The following is a 17,613-nucleotide window of genomic DNA, read 5'->3' on the forward strand; positions in this document are numbered from 1 at the left end:
GTGCACTTGCGCTGGGTAAATTGTTGCATGTTAGAATTTGATTTAATATCGTGCGATGTCTCTCCGTCACTACTTTGCGCAACAACATTGCATAAACATTACTGCCTGAAATGTGTGAGCAATCGCAGCATCTTAGCGCAAATTCGTACTCGGCCCATTAGCTCCTATGAGCTCCTTGTGCCCAGTGAGGATGTTTTATCGCCTTCCACCAGAGCTGCTTGCATGTTAGAGAGACAAATACAAGCCAGCTGGTAAATGCAACCATGACAGTCACATTGAGCGCCGCGCAGAGCCTCTCAAGGTTGCTTTGAAGGCAATGACAATTAAACCTTCATCGCAACTGATTAGCTACATTTTTATAGGCTGTATTAATGAAGTATTTGTGAAAACTTATGTTAACATTTGAAGTTTATTTTTGTAGTTTTAATTATTATCAGCTACAATAATGTACGAGAACAGCAGCCTTGTTTTTTTCAGTTATCAAGATTGCAAATTTTTCCATCAATTATTCAAGTAATCAGAAAAGCAATTTGTTTTATTTACTAAAATGAAATAGTAAATAAACAGAAGAGAAAACAAGTTGAAAAAATTCACCATTTATTGGAGCCAGAAACTATAAAAACAGAAAGAATGGTGAGGTGTTCAGCTGATTACTTGAAGAATCGTGTAACATAATAAACAAAAATAACCAGATCTAAATGTAAGATTCTGATGTAAAGCCACTTTAGTCTACATTTAGTGTTTTTAAAAACTAATGAAAAATTAAGCATTTCCCCCCCAAAAAACTAAAATTTCTGCACTTTTCAGGGGAACTGCCGGCACAGAGAGATTGAGAAGGAAATAAAACACACTTAATCAATAAAATAAATGCAGCATGCAGTGAACAGAGGCAAAGTTGTCATCAAGTTGTTGGAAGATACATTCAGCGTGGTGAACTATCTGTCCAGAGCTGATGTGCAAAGTAGTGCTGACTTCATACTGCTGTGAAAAATGAGCCTACAGTTGCATAAATTATAACCACCATACCTGAACTGAGTGCTACACAGAGTTAGTGGAGATAAAGAATGACTTTCAGGCCAAACGTCCTCCAAGGTTACTTAGAAGTCACGTGTTTTAATCCAACAGGAGTACTAAATAACATGACACCTGCAACAAAATATCTGATGTTCAGACAACGTACTGATAGATTTACATCAGAGTGAATGATGTTTGAGGCAAACTAGTAAAGCAGTACACTAGACAGATCTGCCTTGTACTTATAGTGTTGCAGGCATCACATAAATCCAGTTTGGTCGATGTAACAGGTGACACAGCTCCATGTTGCTGGCTAACGTTTGGACAACGTAGCTTCAGTTATGTAGCTTAGCTGTCAGTGTGTTACTTGTTGTAGACAGGATCTAAAGGCTCTTGTCTTAGCTCATGCTAACGTCAACGGTACCTTGTGTTAGGCCCAATCTGTGGACTGGATGCTTCTGTCATGTGGAAACAATGACATTGTATTACTGTGGCAGGCTGCTTTTTACAGGAGACTCACTGTACAGAGTTTTGGCTGTTTCCTACATGAAATGAGCATAAACTCATGACACTTCATTTTATTTTCTCCAGCTTGTCTAGTCTCTTTGTCTCTTGATATTTTCACTCACTTTGTTAATTTTGAAATTTGCACCAAACACAGTGAATTTACATATAGTGACAGCAAATTTCAAGTTTCAGTAATCAAATTAATTGAGTTTGTGAAGGAGTTGTTTCAGCCCTTCTGTAAAGTATGTTTATAGCGGTTGTGGCAATAATTATATGTTTGTTTGGTTACCTGAATGTCATAACTGGTAGAAACAGTGGCTAAAACTCTTTGATCCAGGTTTTATTAAGCCAGAGTTTCCTTTAAATCCAGCTAACTGGTGTTGTGTTAACAGCTGTTTTTCAGGTACAACAACAGAATGATAGTAAGCTGCCTACTGTATCTACAGCCATTTAAAATTGCCACAAAATAGCAGTAAGCGTGGATGAGATTGACACAGCTGTAAATTTAAGATGATTTACAGAAACAGCAACTCTTAAACAATATTTGATATTTGACGCTGCTCTCTGTCACTACTGCTCCTACCAGCCTCTGCTGCAGCTTCCATGTTGATTGAGAATGTCATTGGCAAGAAATGTTAGAACACGAACACAGTCTCAGGCTGAATGAATGACATGAAATGAAATAGCAATTAAGGAGCAAGTTGCAAATTGAAACTTACTGACAGCAGTGCATTTTTCATGTGTTGGATACAATAATAGCAACAGACAAGAATGACAACATGCGTTGATATTTGCATTCCTCTCACGCCTGTCGACTGTGTGCCGCCATAGGTCAGATCAGCAGCCTGCAGGCCACCCAGATGACCCAGGAAGCAGCCATCAGGGACCTGGACAACGAGCGAAGCCGGCTGAAGGACAAGGTGCTGAGGATGGAGGAGGAGAGAGAGGCCCTGCAGAGCCAGAGCCAAGCCCTGGATGAAAGGCAGAAGCAGCAGATCCAATCCCTGGAGAAGGTGTGTGTGTTTGGCGGTTGTGTGTTTTGTATTCACGGCAGGCTGGAAGTAACTCTTATGAATAACCAATAAGTCATCAAGATGCTGTGACGGAACTTTTCTGTACACTTTGCTCCAGACTGGCTTTTCATCTTTGAAATATAGGAAAAATTCAGTGCTCATACTTTAGCGTGTAGCTCTTTGCATAAAACAACCTTGATTTTAAACCACCTGTACTCCACCAAGTAATCAGGATGCAGGCAAGGGCGTTATGAGTTTAAGAGACTGTCAAATGGTTTTATTGATACTGTTCTTTTGGTGACAAGATGCAGTTTGGAGCATTGTAATTTTAGAGTCAGCAAGGCCGGATTTTTATGTTAAAGATTAGGGGAACAAAGGAGGAACTTTTTATTCAGCCTTCTCTATGTGGCCTGAGTGAAAAGGCAAAAATACTCAGTTACCCCAAAAATTAGAAGAAAACTTTTTTTCTTATTTATTTTAGTTTGCAACACTGACTTTTCTGTGATTTTACAGAGCGCGTAATCCCCGTGTGTACTCTTGTGAGGTTAATGTTTTTCCCAAATCCAGTTTTTACAGATGTAAAAGGAGTATTTGATTTGAATTATTTATTTGGGGGAGTTCTCTGTAGAGAATGCAACAATTTTAGGCATGATAGGCTGTGTAGCATGCAGAAAGAACCTCCCTCCATTACTGCCCTTCAGTCTGCCTGTCTTTATAGAAGCAGAGGCGATCCTACAGCTTTCTACGGATTAGAGGAAAAACATAGGTTTAAAAAAAAAAGTTTAAAATGTCTTGTTAGGAAAAGAAAATTGACCCAGAGTCACCAAACAATGGACAGGGTCAAAACTGTCGTTCACAGCATTTACAAAACTTTGAAAAAAAAAAAGGAAAGCTGCTCCTCGTTTTTAAAACCAAGACGCTTAAAGGTCAGATGATTTAAGGAACAGTGTAGTCAGCAGACCAACCACAGCCGACAGTAAATGTCAAGTGTTGCTGCTTCATGTGTGTTTTCCCATCCTTTTATCTCTGACATTTGTGCAGTGTAATCCTCTGGGAGCCGGGAGAGTTCTCCCACCGAGCGAGGCTGCTGTGAATTTGAATGTCTTCCCGAGGATAATAGCAGATCTGGGATCACTTAAACTTTACGGCACCTTTCTGTTGCTGCGGCAGCGTCGTCCCCCGGAGCTCAAGTGATTTCGGCTTTAAACGGATTCCTTGCAGGAACGTTGGGGAAATATTGGTTTTCTAACCTGAAATCAAGTTGGCAACGTGGTAAAAATCAAAGCAGGTTTTATATTTATCATTTTCTAATCTGTGAAATGTACGTGTACTGACACAACCTTGCAAAAATACAGCTATTCAGTATAATCACCATTATCTTACGTTATTAAAAAAAAAAACTAAACTTGACAATGCAGTTAAATTTCATATGTATTTACTGCAAACACATTGCTATAAAATACACACCAAACCTTGCAAATAAAAAATAGAACATCAGTCGTGCTGCTGATTCACAAGTGCTAACCTTATTCTTAAAAGAAGCACTGTCTGTTTTATTGAGTTCAGGGAAACACTGCAGAATGTAGAGACGTAGGAGAGACGATGTGACGCTTCAGAGGATGCGTTTATTGCTCATCATTGATTTTTAACGGTGGGTCTCCGACACTATCCAGATGCTGGTTGTGAGCGCACCTGCAGCCACAGGTGATGCAGCGGCTCCCTATATGTGTATTGTTAGGACTTTGGCAGCTGCTGTGGTTCAGTGTGTGGTGCTATTGATAGGTCCAGCTGTTACTATATGAACCGATGGCGCTTCGGTGACAGATGTTGCTTATTTAGGTTTTTCAGCAATGCAGCAGCTCCAATACAACCCTCAGCCATCAAAACTACCACTGCAGCCACACTATCGCTGCATGCTGTTGGTGTTTGAACCCGTAAACACATATTTCACAGCCAGAATGCTCCATTGGCTACAGCTGAGGGAGCGCTGTATGTAGCCTCAGCATGAGGAGCTGCACTATGATACAGAATCATGTCGCCTATAGACTGCTGCTGGTTGTGACTGCAGGAAGTCGGGGCAACGTTAAGACAGAAAACAAAAGGAGTTGCAGCTCTTTCATGACTGAGACACTGTGTGACTGCAGCCTTGTACATACAGCTGTCACTACATCTGTAGTCATTGTTAGGATTGACCAAACAGTAACCAGAATTCAAGCCACAGCTTCAGCATCACAGCAGGCAGAGCTGCAGATGTGCTCACAGCTCTGGATGGTGTCGGCTTTAAAAATTACTAATGAGCAACACAGGAAATGGATCAGCATGTCTTCTTATTGCAGTGTGTGTTAAACTAGCAGTGTATTTTAGTTGAACCAGACCAACACCCCGACTGTTCATATGGAGCAGAGTGATTGTAAAGCATATTACAAGGACAGGCGATGCATAAATGCAACTATTGCGATGGAAAACAAACCAACAATGCTCGACAGAAATATGTAATGAGTGAATGTAAATTTATATTTTATCCATTTATGTTAAAAGCACATATTGTGTTATTTAACTCTTTGCATGAAGAATGTTTTCTGGAGATCATTGAAAATAAGCAGCGATTGCACATTGAGAGAAAAATTGAGATCATTTCAGTGGTCAGACTTAATTAGGGAACACGGCGGAAAAGTCATTAGAGTAATGGAAGGCTTGGTTTTCTTTAATCTTCTGTCTTATTACCATTGTCTTTTCCTCATTCACTTATTCCTTTGAGTTTTTTCCCCGCTGCCTTTCCACAAAAGGAGAAATTAACCTCCCAGGATGTTCACGCCCCGTCGTTTATGTCGCGCTGTGGAGATGTTTGCCCCTCGGCTTTGTTGGCCATATGATAAAATAGCAGTCTCGCTCAGTTTGACCGGTTTGTTAGATGTTTCTCGGTTGATTTCCAAAAGAGCCTTTGGTTTGGGGGCAATTATTGCACACCAGTGTGATTGCTCTTTGATGGGAGATTCAAGTTTGTTCATGTTGCCAGTGTGTGATCATCTGCCAGATATTCACTAGTTTTAATGTGACTGTTAAGGATAAACAAATTCAAAAATGTACATCTCTAACAAAAGGAATGTTGCATGTATTATCTTTTTAGGCATATTAACAGTGTGGCAGCTGTGGCTTATCACTCACTCACCATTTAGATTTTCTTGGAGCAGTTTTGCAGTGTTTTAAGTCTAGCTCATGTGATAAGTGAGGACTTTGGCATATTCATCAGTACATGCTAGCAATAAAAAAAAAAATACAATTAATGAATTTAGCTGATTTAAAGGGCCCTGTGGAGCTATGTATTCATTTCAGTATTGCTGACCGGAGAGCATTGTGTGGATGAAATGAATGAATAAATGAATGAATAAAACATTGGTAAAGCCAGTTTTTAAGTGTTTTAACTCTCTAAACCCCAAGCAGCTTCTTGGCGTTTCTTTGCAATATGAAGTCCTGCACCTCTATGGAAACAGCACAACCATGACTAGAAGGAGAGAGAATTAAAAATGTCTTCTATACAGTTTAACAAAGTTCTAATTCCATAAATCATAAAAGATAGGAAAGGTGATTTTTCTTTACTATTTATTTTCCAAAAGCAAAAACAGAAAAAGAGAATTAAGATGTACAGCATTCTTTAGATCAGGGGTCTCGAACTCCGGTCCTCGAGGGCCGCAATCCTGCAAGTTTTAGATGTTTCCTTCTTCTAACACACCTGATTCAAATGATCAGGATCGTTATCAGGCTTCTGCAGAGCTTGATGCTGAGCTGATAATATCCTGATGAAATTGGCCAAAGATGTTGGTAATACTGGGGGAAATAATGGTGACTCTACACTGTATAGAGATGTTGTTAATTCCATTCTTTTGTTTTCATACTTGCCTCGTGAATAGTCACTTTTTTTTGTTTTCAGGTGACTGTTGGTGGCATCTGAGTCACTATTGCCTATAAGGTTGATTTCTTTGAAAAGCTGTTTTTTTTTTTTGTTTTTTTTGTTTTTTACAGGATCTGGTTAGAGCAAAAAATAAAAAAGTGAGAGAATAAAGTAATTTTGCAGAAAGATCGCAATTTTAAGCTTTGATTGGGTCAAGTTTCCCGACAGAACAGCACATCACAGGTGATCAGGTGAATATTTTAGAACCTGCAGAAAGTTGAAAATCCAATGATTCTTTCTGTTTTTACAGTTTCTGGCTCTGATATAAGGTGTAATAAGTTCGATTTTAAAAAAGAAGAAGAAAGACAACATGCCTTTCACACCTACCAGTGTGTTTTGGGGTTCCGAGGGTTAATTCTTCATTGTTTGCATCCAATTTTCGGCTCTTGCTGTCTTCTTCCCTGCCTCTGCTGTTCTGTTGTAGCGTATCCTGATGAGTTGAGCAGTGTGACACCGTCGCTTGGTCTATTGCATTTCTGCATGAACAGGTGTCAATGTGCATCCTCATGCGTAAGATAAAGAAAACAGGGAACCGCTCGTAGCTTAGCTCCGTAACGCTGGTAGAGCTGTAAAACCCCACAGGGAGCCTTTAATCTAAACTGTTTTGTGAATGTCAAACACCTAGTGTAATTAAAAAGAACAAGTATTGGACATTCTGTGATGCCTAAAAAGCAAAGACATCTTAATGCACCATAGGAAAAAAGAGAAAAGTTTCACATTGTATTTACTTTGTAGAAATGCCAGGAGAGTGCTGGAAAACTTCAGCTGCAAGCAGATCTGCTGATTTCAAATGTAGTCTCATTAGCAGTCAGATGATCTCGGTATACCATTTACCAGGATATATACTCAGAGTGTGTTAGCCCACTGGAGGAGTCTTTTCCTGTGCCTAATGTCAGCTGAACTAATGGATATTACTGTTCCCATGTGGCCTTTTTTGGCAAGATTTGGCCAATTAAAATTTTGTTAAAACCATGCAATGAAGGAACAGCTGCTCCCCTGATTAAACCCATACTATATGGGCTGCAGATTTGTTTTTTTCCCCTCCTGTTTCCTAAGAAAGTCATCTTTTTTAACACCGCTATCCTTGATTCACACTGTACCAACGTTCCAATGACAACCCCGGTGCCCTGTTGCTGGGTATAGAGGGCATTTGTTCTTCCCTGTCAGCTCGTCTCTCTGTTACACAATATATGGAGCTTAGCGACGACTTAAATCAGCCGGGCTTCATTCGTTCTCCTCTGCGCCCTCTAAACAACATCTTTTGGTTGTTGTGCATCCATGTATTTTCCCACCTACCACTGTTATTCCACCAGTTCACTTCTTTTTAACCACTCTTCCTATTTAACCACAAGCTAATCAATAGCAAATCACTGAGCGTCGTGCTTAATTGCACTAGTTTGTCCATGGTTGTCCTAATTAGCTTAGCGAACTTGACTTGGCACAGCAGGCGCGCTAAACATCGGGTTTCTCTCCAAAGCGCTTTCAGAGCTTCTGCAACAGTTGTGATGTTCCCTGGAAGTCCTGTGATGTAAACATGTCAAGTGCCATCTGCAGTGAGCCTGAATCTCCAGAACTGTGTCAAAATAGGGAGCCTTTAAATTGAAACTTATTTTGGGGAACGGGAGGAAGTCACAGGGTGGCAAAATCTGATGATCTACCAGTGGTCACAAAAAGGCTTGTAGCACAGATCCTGCTGTTGATGTGTGGTGTCCTGGCACATGTCGGTGATGCACACTGTGTGCATATACCATCAACGGTCTCCTGGCCTTTTGATAGCACCTCATACAATACTGAGCTGTAGTATTAGAGATATCTCGTTGTATATACAATACAAGAACAGTACTGTAAAAAAAACAAAAAAAAACATTTTAAGATGGTTTTAAATGTAAAACAAATCTTTCTCACTAACGTATCGGCTAACTGGAGATTTTAAATGGTTATAGGCTACAAAAAAAACATCTTTTCTCCTTTCTCTGTGAAGACTCATTGCTTTTAAAAAACTAGAAAGAAAATCACTTGTGTTAAATTTACCACTGTTATCAGCTTTACAGGCGCACAAAGCTGAAAATGATATCTGAACAACAATTTGCATCAAACGATGGGAAATGATGTTATGATTATGTTGCACACTGATGATAGGCTTCATGGTTCTGTAATCAATAACCCCATTATCAATCCCACTCTGTCTTCAGCAGCTCGGGTTTTTACTGCCGTAGTAATAACACTTTGAATCTGAAGTGGTCTAAAAGACAAAACTTCAGATACAGACAGACAGAATGGAGATTTAATTCCTTGGCTGTCACAAAGCAAACACTGGCAATATGGCTGTGTAATACAGCATACGGTGTGAATGTCAGCCCAAGCTCAGCGCCTGTGTGCCGTCTATCGTAGCGCTTACCTTTGAGCATAATTTAAACATGCCTGTGCATTCTCTGTGTTTGTCAGACCCTGCGCGAAGAGAAGTCGTCCCACGAGAAGGACATGAACAACGTGCGAGCCCGATACGAAGAGGAGACCAGCCAGATGAAAGAGGGTCAGGCTCGAGCCCTGGAGGAAGTCGGCAAGAAGCACAGAGTGACCCTGGAGAACGCTCTCAACAACGCTGAGAAGGACAAGAACCGCCTGCTGGCTGTGAGTGCACACCTATACACCGTCACAGTCACACGTTTTCATCGGCTCCAAGGTTGAGCCATTGTACAGAGCTCTGTACTGAAAAGCGTTTATCATTCAAATCCATCTTGTCCACCTTTGTTGGGATGGAAGCTCTTCCTGACCACAGCTGCTGCTGATTATAAAGTGAAACATCTGATACGCATGCACTCGTTATGATAGCTCAGTCCCAGTTTGTTGGAAACAAAAGAATCCATGGACTGAAAGGAGAAAAGAATAACAGAGGGAGCATCAGATGGTGAGTTCACCGGGCACAATGAACGAAAATCCACAAGATTAACTTTCAGATTGTGGCATCTTGAGTAATCAGCGTTTATTGCTCAAAGCCGGAGGAAAATGAACAGCTGTATGTTTTAATTGATCCTGCATCATCACGCCCGGGGCTCATCTCAAGCCATAAAGATTCAGATCTCGGGATGCTTTGATTTCTACAACTCGGTAGAAAGATTGAATTCTTTATGGACACCAGACGTGAAAGTAGATTTATCACAATTTGAGGTCCGTGTACATGAATATAGTTCAGTTTGTGCAACGCGGTACATCGACAGAAGGAAATCTTTATTTGTTCTTCCCTCTGTTTATCTAATTGTTGTAGTCTCAAGAGATGACAGATGACAAAATATATGATTATGTCACAACATATGATGCCTTCATATAGATTTATCTACCCAACAGCATGCTAAGTAGTTGGCTTCACTGAATAAATAATAATGATAATTTCCACTTGGTTGTTGCAAAAACAAGTGTGAATATATGCGAACACTGACATATTAAGTTAATATGGTGAACTTGGGCTGCAAGGTGGAGGAGTGGTTAGCACCGTTGCCTCACAGATAGAGAATCCCCAGTTCGCGTCCCAGGATCTTTCTACGTGGAGTTTGCATGTTCTCCCCGTGCAGAGTGGGTTCTCTCCGGGTTCTCCGGCTTCCTCCCACACAATCCAAAAACATGTTGAGGTTAATTGGTGGTTCTAAATTGTCCGTAGGTGTGAATGTGAGTGTGCTTGGTTGTCTGTCTCTAAGTGTAGCCCTGTGATAGACTGGTGACCTGTCCAGGGTGTCCCCTGCCTTCACCCTGAGTCAGCTGGGATAGACTCCAGCCCCCCTGTGACCCTAGTGAGGATTAACCGGTGCATAGATAATTGATGGATGGATGGTGAACTTGTTTTACATGCATTTATTCAGGGTAGTTCCACTTCTACACAGTTACCTTCCAAACACGAGCTCGCCTCTCTAACCTTTGGCCACCACAGCCTGACACGCAGCAGTTAACAGAGCAGCAGCATCATTTACTTTCACTGGCGTTTCTGGCTAATTAATTTCAATATTCACTCTCCGTTAGCTCTGTTTTCGGTCTCTACTAACTCCTAAAGGAAATATCTGGCTCTTTAGCTGCTGAATGCTTCATTTTGTTGAACAGCAACTCGCTAAGTTTGCCTTTGTGCCATTTTGCTGCAGCGCAGGGTAGTGTTTGGTGGGTTTATCAGAGGTTTTTCATTGAAAAGAAAGCATTTTATGAGAGTGAACAAAAGACTAAATTTGACAGCTGGCCAACTAAACAATTAGCGTGAAGTTGCTGTAAAGTTTCCTGAAGCCGAGGAGAGCTGCAGACTTCAGTGATCATTCTCTGTGGATTCATTCACATTACATCTAGTTGTTAGATACTGAAATATGGGATGTGAAAACTTTTTATTTTTGCTATTTGATGGTCACAGTTTCAATCCTGTAGCATTTCTGTTACCTAGAATCCACCTACTGTAAATATTTGTGCTGTTAGAGGGAGCTGATATTATGAAATAATCTAAAACTGAACAGGCAGATAATCAGGAATGACTCAGTCAAAATACAAGCTGTCAGCTCTCTTAGTCTTTCTGCGTTCTGGCTTTGCTGCCTGCCAAAAGATTTGGCCCTGTCACATAATTCAGTCTGTTGATGTGATATCTGTTGAAGAATGAGCGGTGATTATGAATGACAGACGCCCTGCATTGTCTGCATATGTTTTAGTATGATCAACACCGTACCACTGACCACAGTTACAGCACGTGTGGGAGAATATTCATCTGTATGTAGGCAGCTAAAAATACAGGTTAATAAGGAAACATCTATCTGTAGAATGTACATTTACCCATCATTACCACGGTCCTGCACTGTGTTGTTGGGAGCCGCACATAAAGTTGTTGAATGAGGACAAAGCAGTTGTCATTTGCTCTCCCACAGACACTCCATAAGCTGGTTGATGGTTTTCAACAAGCAACCAGTCATAAGCCTGCCTCTCTATCATGTTAGCTCACTCTGCTTTGTTCACTGACGGCACCATCTGCTACCAGAGCTACAACATTTGCTCTGTTTGCTCTGAGACTTTGAATTGTAAATGTGTCGTGTGTCACAAAGTTCTACATATTGTTTCAGAAGTTTTTTTTCTTTGTTAATATGAATACAATTAATGTTGAATGCTGGATTTGGAATTCAGTTCATTTGCATTGAAATACAGATGATGTTCACTTTGAAACACTTCCTTTCAGTCTGTGAAAACGACCAACCTATTAACATTTTCAGCTCGTGGCCTTGACTGTAAAGGTGTATCGCTGCCGTAACGCTGCTAGACTCTTAGATTCAGAGAGGGCAGTGTGCATACGGGTAAGAGTAATGAGGCTGAGCCGTGTATGAAATTGGAAATCTATTCGAAATTTGGAAAAGATGATTGTTTAAGTTTATTTCTCCTTAACTGAAAAAGGAATTAGGTTCAAGACGGATGGAAGAGGAGGAAGGCCTGAGACCCAGAGACGGATGGGTTTTGGCTTTGCTTAGTGCTCAAAGTGTTCCCATTTTTCAGGAACTAATGACTGCACTGTCAGGATCTATTACACTTAAAATGACCTTTGAATTGAATAAAAGCAAGTAAAAGTACACAAGTATTATCAACAAAATGTACCGTAAATAAAACTACTTATTCTGCAAAAAGTGACCTCGGTGACTGATGTGTTGTCAAATGACAGTATAGCAAGATTTCTGTTCAATATTCTTACCTTCTAAGAGGAGAAATCATTCTTTGGTTTCTGAGAAACATGACAATAGATGCATTTTTTTTTCAAGGGCAAGGGCAAAAAAGGTTTGTGTACCACTGGTTTAATGTTCAGAAGTAAGCTTATAGCGCTTGTTGCTCTTGTGGAGTTGCTGAAGGAGTCACTGGGGTTAGACCACCCAGTCCACATGACCATCCCAGGCCTATATCTCCCTGGGTACACTGTAGACATACTACAGGAGTACAGGATACTAGGACTGTTGCTACGAGCCGTTGGATCTTTGTGCAAGCAAAGTGAGAGCTGCATATTCATATTCTCTGCACTCGTTTGTGGTGTGTGTTGGACTCCGCCAAGGTTGCTGCTTGTCTCCAATCCTTAAAGGACAGGATCGTGAGCAGGGTGTCTGGGTTTGCAGTTGCATCTCTGCCTTTTGTGAATGACGGGGTTCTGTTGACTTCATTAGACTGTGACTTTCAGCATGCACTGGGATGGTTTGTACCCAAGCGTGAAGAGACTGGATGAGAGTCAGCAACCTCCAAGTTTAAGGCCGTGGTTCACTGCTGCAAACTGGTGGATTGCTCCCTCTGGGTTTGGGGTTAGTTGCTGCCGATCTTGTTAATGAGTGATGGGAAAATGGAGCATGAGATGTCAGCAGTAATGTGCCGGACTGTTGTGGTGAAAAGGGAGCTGAGCTGGAAGGCAAAGATCTCCATTTACTGATCAGACTTAATTCCCTCTCAGCTATGGTTGATGAGCTCTGGATAGTGACCAGAACTATAAGACTGCACATTCCAACATAAGTTTCCTCCATAGGTTGGCTGGGCTCAACCTTAGATACAGGATGTGGAGATCGGACATCCAGAGGATGCTCAGAGTAATTTCTCATGTGCATCAAAAGGCGCCAGTTTAGGTGGTTTGGGCAGCTGATTAGGATGCCTCCTGGATACCGTCCTTGGGAGGATTTTTAGACATGTCCAACTGGGAGGAGATCCCGGGGTAGACCCAGAATGTGCACCTGGCTTGGATACATCAGGAGGAACTGGAAGATGTTCCTGAGGTATGTGGAATGTCCTGCTCAGCCTGTTGCCATTGTGACCCCACCATGCATAAACGGAGGGATGGATGGTTTTTGTTTTGTATTCAGCAACTGGTGCAGTAAGATAAATGTAGGAAAGCAAATATTACAATAATTCCTTCTGGAACTGAATTATAAAGTAGCATTAAGTAGAAATGGTGATATGAAGTACAATGACCTTTAGATTGCAAAGTCAAGCGCTGTTAAGTCAAGTGTTGTCAAGTACAGTACTTGAGTAAATGTACTTAGTTACCTTCCATCTATGCACGAGTGTGCTTATTAAATCATGGGAGTGCTTTCAGGCTTTTTTTTGTATCTTCACTGTAGAGAGGTCAATAAAATCCAAAATGGAAAAGAAGTTTCTGTTGAAATACCAACCAGCTCTTCACTGCAGAAAAATGAAGGTTTTTTTGAGAAATTTAGAAGCAGAGAAGGTGACAAAAAAATAAGATCAAGAGGGTTTTTAAGGCCACAGGTTTATTTTCTTTATTTCATATGTGCCCACATCCTCTGTCATGTAAACAAGGATGAAACCACAGACGACCACCAACCCCTTTAACATACTGTAACAAGGTTGGGGGTTTAATAAACACATGTAGATACTGTATTGATACTGTATGAACACAGTATCATTTATAGACGTAAAAGGTGACAGGAGTTCAAAAAACTCAGAAAAGAAATTGCATTTTGTTTAGGCTGTCAATAGACTAACATACATCAAAAGAGGCTCCAACAATGACTAAGAAGCTGGCAAATTCAAAGGAGGAAATGCAGCCTACTAACGTGGGCGCACATTTATATTTATCACCTATGAATGCCATCTAGGACACCTCTGAGCTCACGTAACCCGAGCTGGTAGAAATGTGAATAACCTGGAGGAGCTTCTGTCATTATTGTTACAAAAGAGATGCAAGGAAGACAAATAAAAATAAAATTCTCAATGAAAGCAAAGAATTGGCAGCTTGTGGGAGCCACATGTGGAGACTCTACGCAGTCTGCCTGATGAGTCACTCAGGTGATAAGAGCGTCTCGAGCGTCAGGTGCTATTTTGGGGAGATGCTAAAACCGCCACTCTGCCTGTTCACACACAAACGCACACAGCTGCTGTAGCGTGCTGTTGTGCTGGAAACAATAAAAAAACTAATTAGATTAACACTCTGCCTACACATGTGAGGAGCTGTGAAAATGCACAGTATAAAGAAGTCATTTCAGTCCTGGTGGAACTTTTTTTTTTTGCTTCCCGTGTTTTGATATTTCATCACTTTAAATGACAATTACATTTTTTTTTTTTAAGAGTTAAATCTTTCAAGCGAATCAGAAAATGAAGCTTTTTGAAAAGTGTGGAGGTTTGACATTTAAAAGGAAGCAAAGCCCATAGATTTAAATTCACATTCCGGCTTGGACGCTGATGACATTTACTGCGCATAAAACTGCAAGTGGAGAGTATAAAGTAAGTAATCAAAATTAGGACAAAATAATTTGATGTTGAAAGAGATGGATGTGAGCGTTGGCTGAGGGATGGGAGTCTGGCAGACAACCAGTGATTGTGTGTGTGTGTGTGTTTTCTAAAACTTCCAGCATGAATATTTTACTGTTACTTACTTAGCACAGAGTGTGGCCCCCTAACAGGCCTTAAGCTCATACATACAGTATACACCCACTTCTTAGATGGCGCTTTTACGCTGCTTGTCTACTGCATATTCTATGGTATATATTTTTACTCCATTACCTTTTTTAACTCTTGTGAAGAACATGAAAGTTTCTGTCGGGGATCCAGAGAGTTTCTTCTGTCGTCCCCAGCTGAAGTGAGTTCTGCAAAATTGATTTATGAGCAAAATGTCATTGAAAGAAAACATCTGATTCTTGGCATTTTAGCCTTTTTTCATGAACACAAGACAGAACTACAAGGAGGATGCAATGAAACAATTAAGTAGAAATTCTGATGATGTCTTAAACTGGAGTAGAAAGCCTGTAATGTATTTATTTTATATTCGCATTAAAATTAAAAACTACTAATGTGTAATATGAAAAGTACCAGGATGCTGACCCTCAGCGCTGCGTGCATACAGTATTGTAGCATCCCCCTAAAAACACATCAACCCTTGAAGTTGCTACAACCATCCTACCAAGGTGTATAGATAATCCATCACACATGCGATATCCAGTCCGATCTGAGAACAACTGTAGACCTTTTAATTGCATGAGGCTTGCCAAGTGCAATGAAATGGTCTCAAACAACTGTTCATGCTGCTCACTCAGTGCTGAGCGGTAGTTCTAAACGTATGACTACGCTAAAGGGAGTTACTGTATAGCGGGAAATTTTTGGTTTAGTATGATGCTTTTTTGTATTGTTAAATATTAAAGCTATATTATACCTGCTGTATAATAGTCAGAGTCAGTACAACACAGCCAAAAACAGCCTAACCGGAGAGTCAGTGCAGTCTTAGCTTCACAGATTCACCAGCAAATTTCACACAAAATTGAACTGTCCGCAACACGTACACAAATAGGCCTCGTGGTAACTCACGTGCTATAGATTTGAATGAATGTGCCACGCCCCTCGCCGTGGAGCCCAATGGTGACCAAATGGTGCTCAAGTTTGACGTTCTGCAATATGCGTGCGGTCAACAGCAGCCAGCTGCCAGAAACTGAACAAAGACAGTCTTGTGATAGCAAAGTCTTTTCACTATAAATGTGTTTAGCGAGGTTGTTTCTAAAGCTTACTTACACACGGCCAGTGACGATCATGTCTGACAGAGCAGCAGAAACTTGGCACGGTCGTTTTAAAGTACAAATCATTCCATAACTTGTAAACAAATGAAATGAAATAAATGAAATGAAGAATAAAATAAACAAAGCAATTTTAGCAAAATCCACCAGTCACAGATCTTAGTTATGGGCTCTTCTGTCGACCCTTACAGTTTCAGGCCTTGAAAGTTCACCGTCCCCAAGTTATTTGGTAACAAACAAATAGACAGACAGGCACACAAACCGACTGTTGTAACCTCTTATGCGCCGAGGGTTAATAATATAATGTATAGTTGTTGACAGTCTGTCAGAGAGGTGCTTGGTCATTTCTGATGTTAAAGTTGTATCAGATTTCATTGTACTGTAACTCTTTATATGTGTAAATGAAAATAATATTATGCAACACAATCTGACAACACAAAGTTTTACAATTAATAAAAAGTTAGGTTGAAACGAAAACAACTTAAGTTACAGTTACAGTAAAAACTAAACTTTTTAAATGTAGTATTTATAACAGGGTCATTGTTGTCTTATTGCGTTATATGGACACAATCAACCATTTTAAGATTATTATTGTGATTTTGTCTGAGTGTGTCTGCATCAAAAAAAACAAAACAAAACAGAACAAAAAAAAAACTAATTAGTAAAAGATAATTTGGTGCCTTTCTCTTATGGTGCACCGCTGGCAAAGACATCCAACATATTTATTTATTTGCTTTGGTTGGCATTCAGATCTGGCTTTGTATGTATCACAGAGCTTTGTTGTGCTGATTTAAATGGTCAAACAAATTGCTCGTAGTTGCCTCGTGGCTTTGCCTTGCTTTCCATACAATGGATTTCAAATTGCAACCAAATCTTCCTTTTCAGTGTCTCTCTCCTGCTCCTCACTCTTTCTGCTGCGCACATGTAGCGCTTGCATTTCATCGAACTTAAGATAAGACTCTTTGTATGCAAGAATGCGTAAATCAAAACAATTTATTTTATTAGACAGACTTCTCTTATAGATTAGTCATGCAATTAGTTTATTTTGTTTGTATCAGGCAGCATTAAAAGTTGTGGAATATGTTAATTTGCTTTGCTTTACAGTGATTCTTGCATGTGTGCACATCCCAGTGTTCATGCTAAAATGATATATCGCAAAGCTCTAGTTTACATATTTTGGTCAGTCTCCACATGAGAAAATGTCAGTAATAAATAAGAAACAGAAACATTGCATAATGCCAGTCAAGTAGATGCTGTACATTAATGTAATGCATCATTAATAAATACAGTAATTAGAGGCATCATGTGGAGTTTTCATCCACATGCATGCTGAATGCATTCCCTCATAAAACATTTGCGTTTTCTTCGAGAATATAACACCTCCATTATTTACATCCAAGTGGGCTGGTGGTCCTCTTCTTTCTGCCTGTTTTTTTAATGCAGTGCTGCATTTTTCTGCTCATCACAGCCTTTCACTGTCAGTAGAGCAGCAGGAAATCATGTAGGTTATGTTGCTCATATGGCTGTGCCCATGTTGCTTTAACATGAGGGGGCACATGGAGAAGTTTAAGCTGCAGTAGGACAAAAGTCTAGTTTCTTCTCAGCACACTTGAATTATAATATGATAAAAGGT

At 40.3% G+C, this 17,613-nt stretch overlaps 1 protein-coding gene across 1 annotated transcript in view; it reads left to right on the forward strand.

Moving 5' to 3' along the window:
* The window catches only part of fam184ab (family with sequence similarity 184 member Ab), a 187,250-nt gene that overhangs the window by 85,103 nt on the left and 84,534 nt on the right, over positions 1 to 17,613 (forward strand). Inside the window, exons 8-9 of the mRNA XM_008289174.1 lie at positions 2,353 to 2,534; positions 8,929 to 9,114. Coding sequence (XP_008287396.1) covers positions 2,353 to 2,534; positions 8,929 to 9,114 — 368 coding nt within the window. The remainder of the gene's footprint in view (positions 1 to 2,352; positions 2,535 to 8,928; positions 9,115 to 17,613) is intronic.

This window comes from Stegastes partitus, unplaced genomic scaffold (assembly GCF_000690725.1).
Source record: "Stegastes partitus isolate 25-593 unplaced genomic scaffold, Stegastes_partitus-1.0.2 Scaffold597, whole genome shotgun sequence".
NCBI classification, from domain to species: domain Eukaryota; kingdom Metazoa; phylum Chordata; class Actinopteri; family Pomacentridae; genus Stegastes; species Stegastes partitus.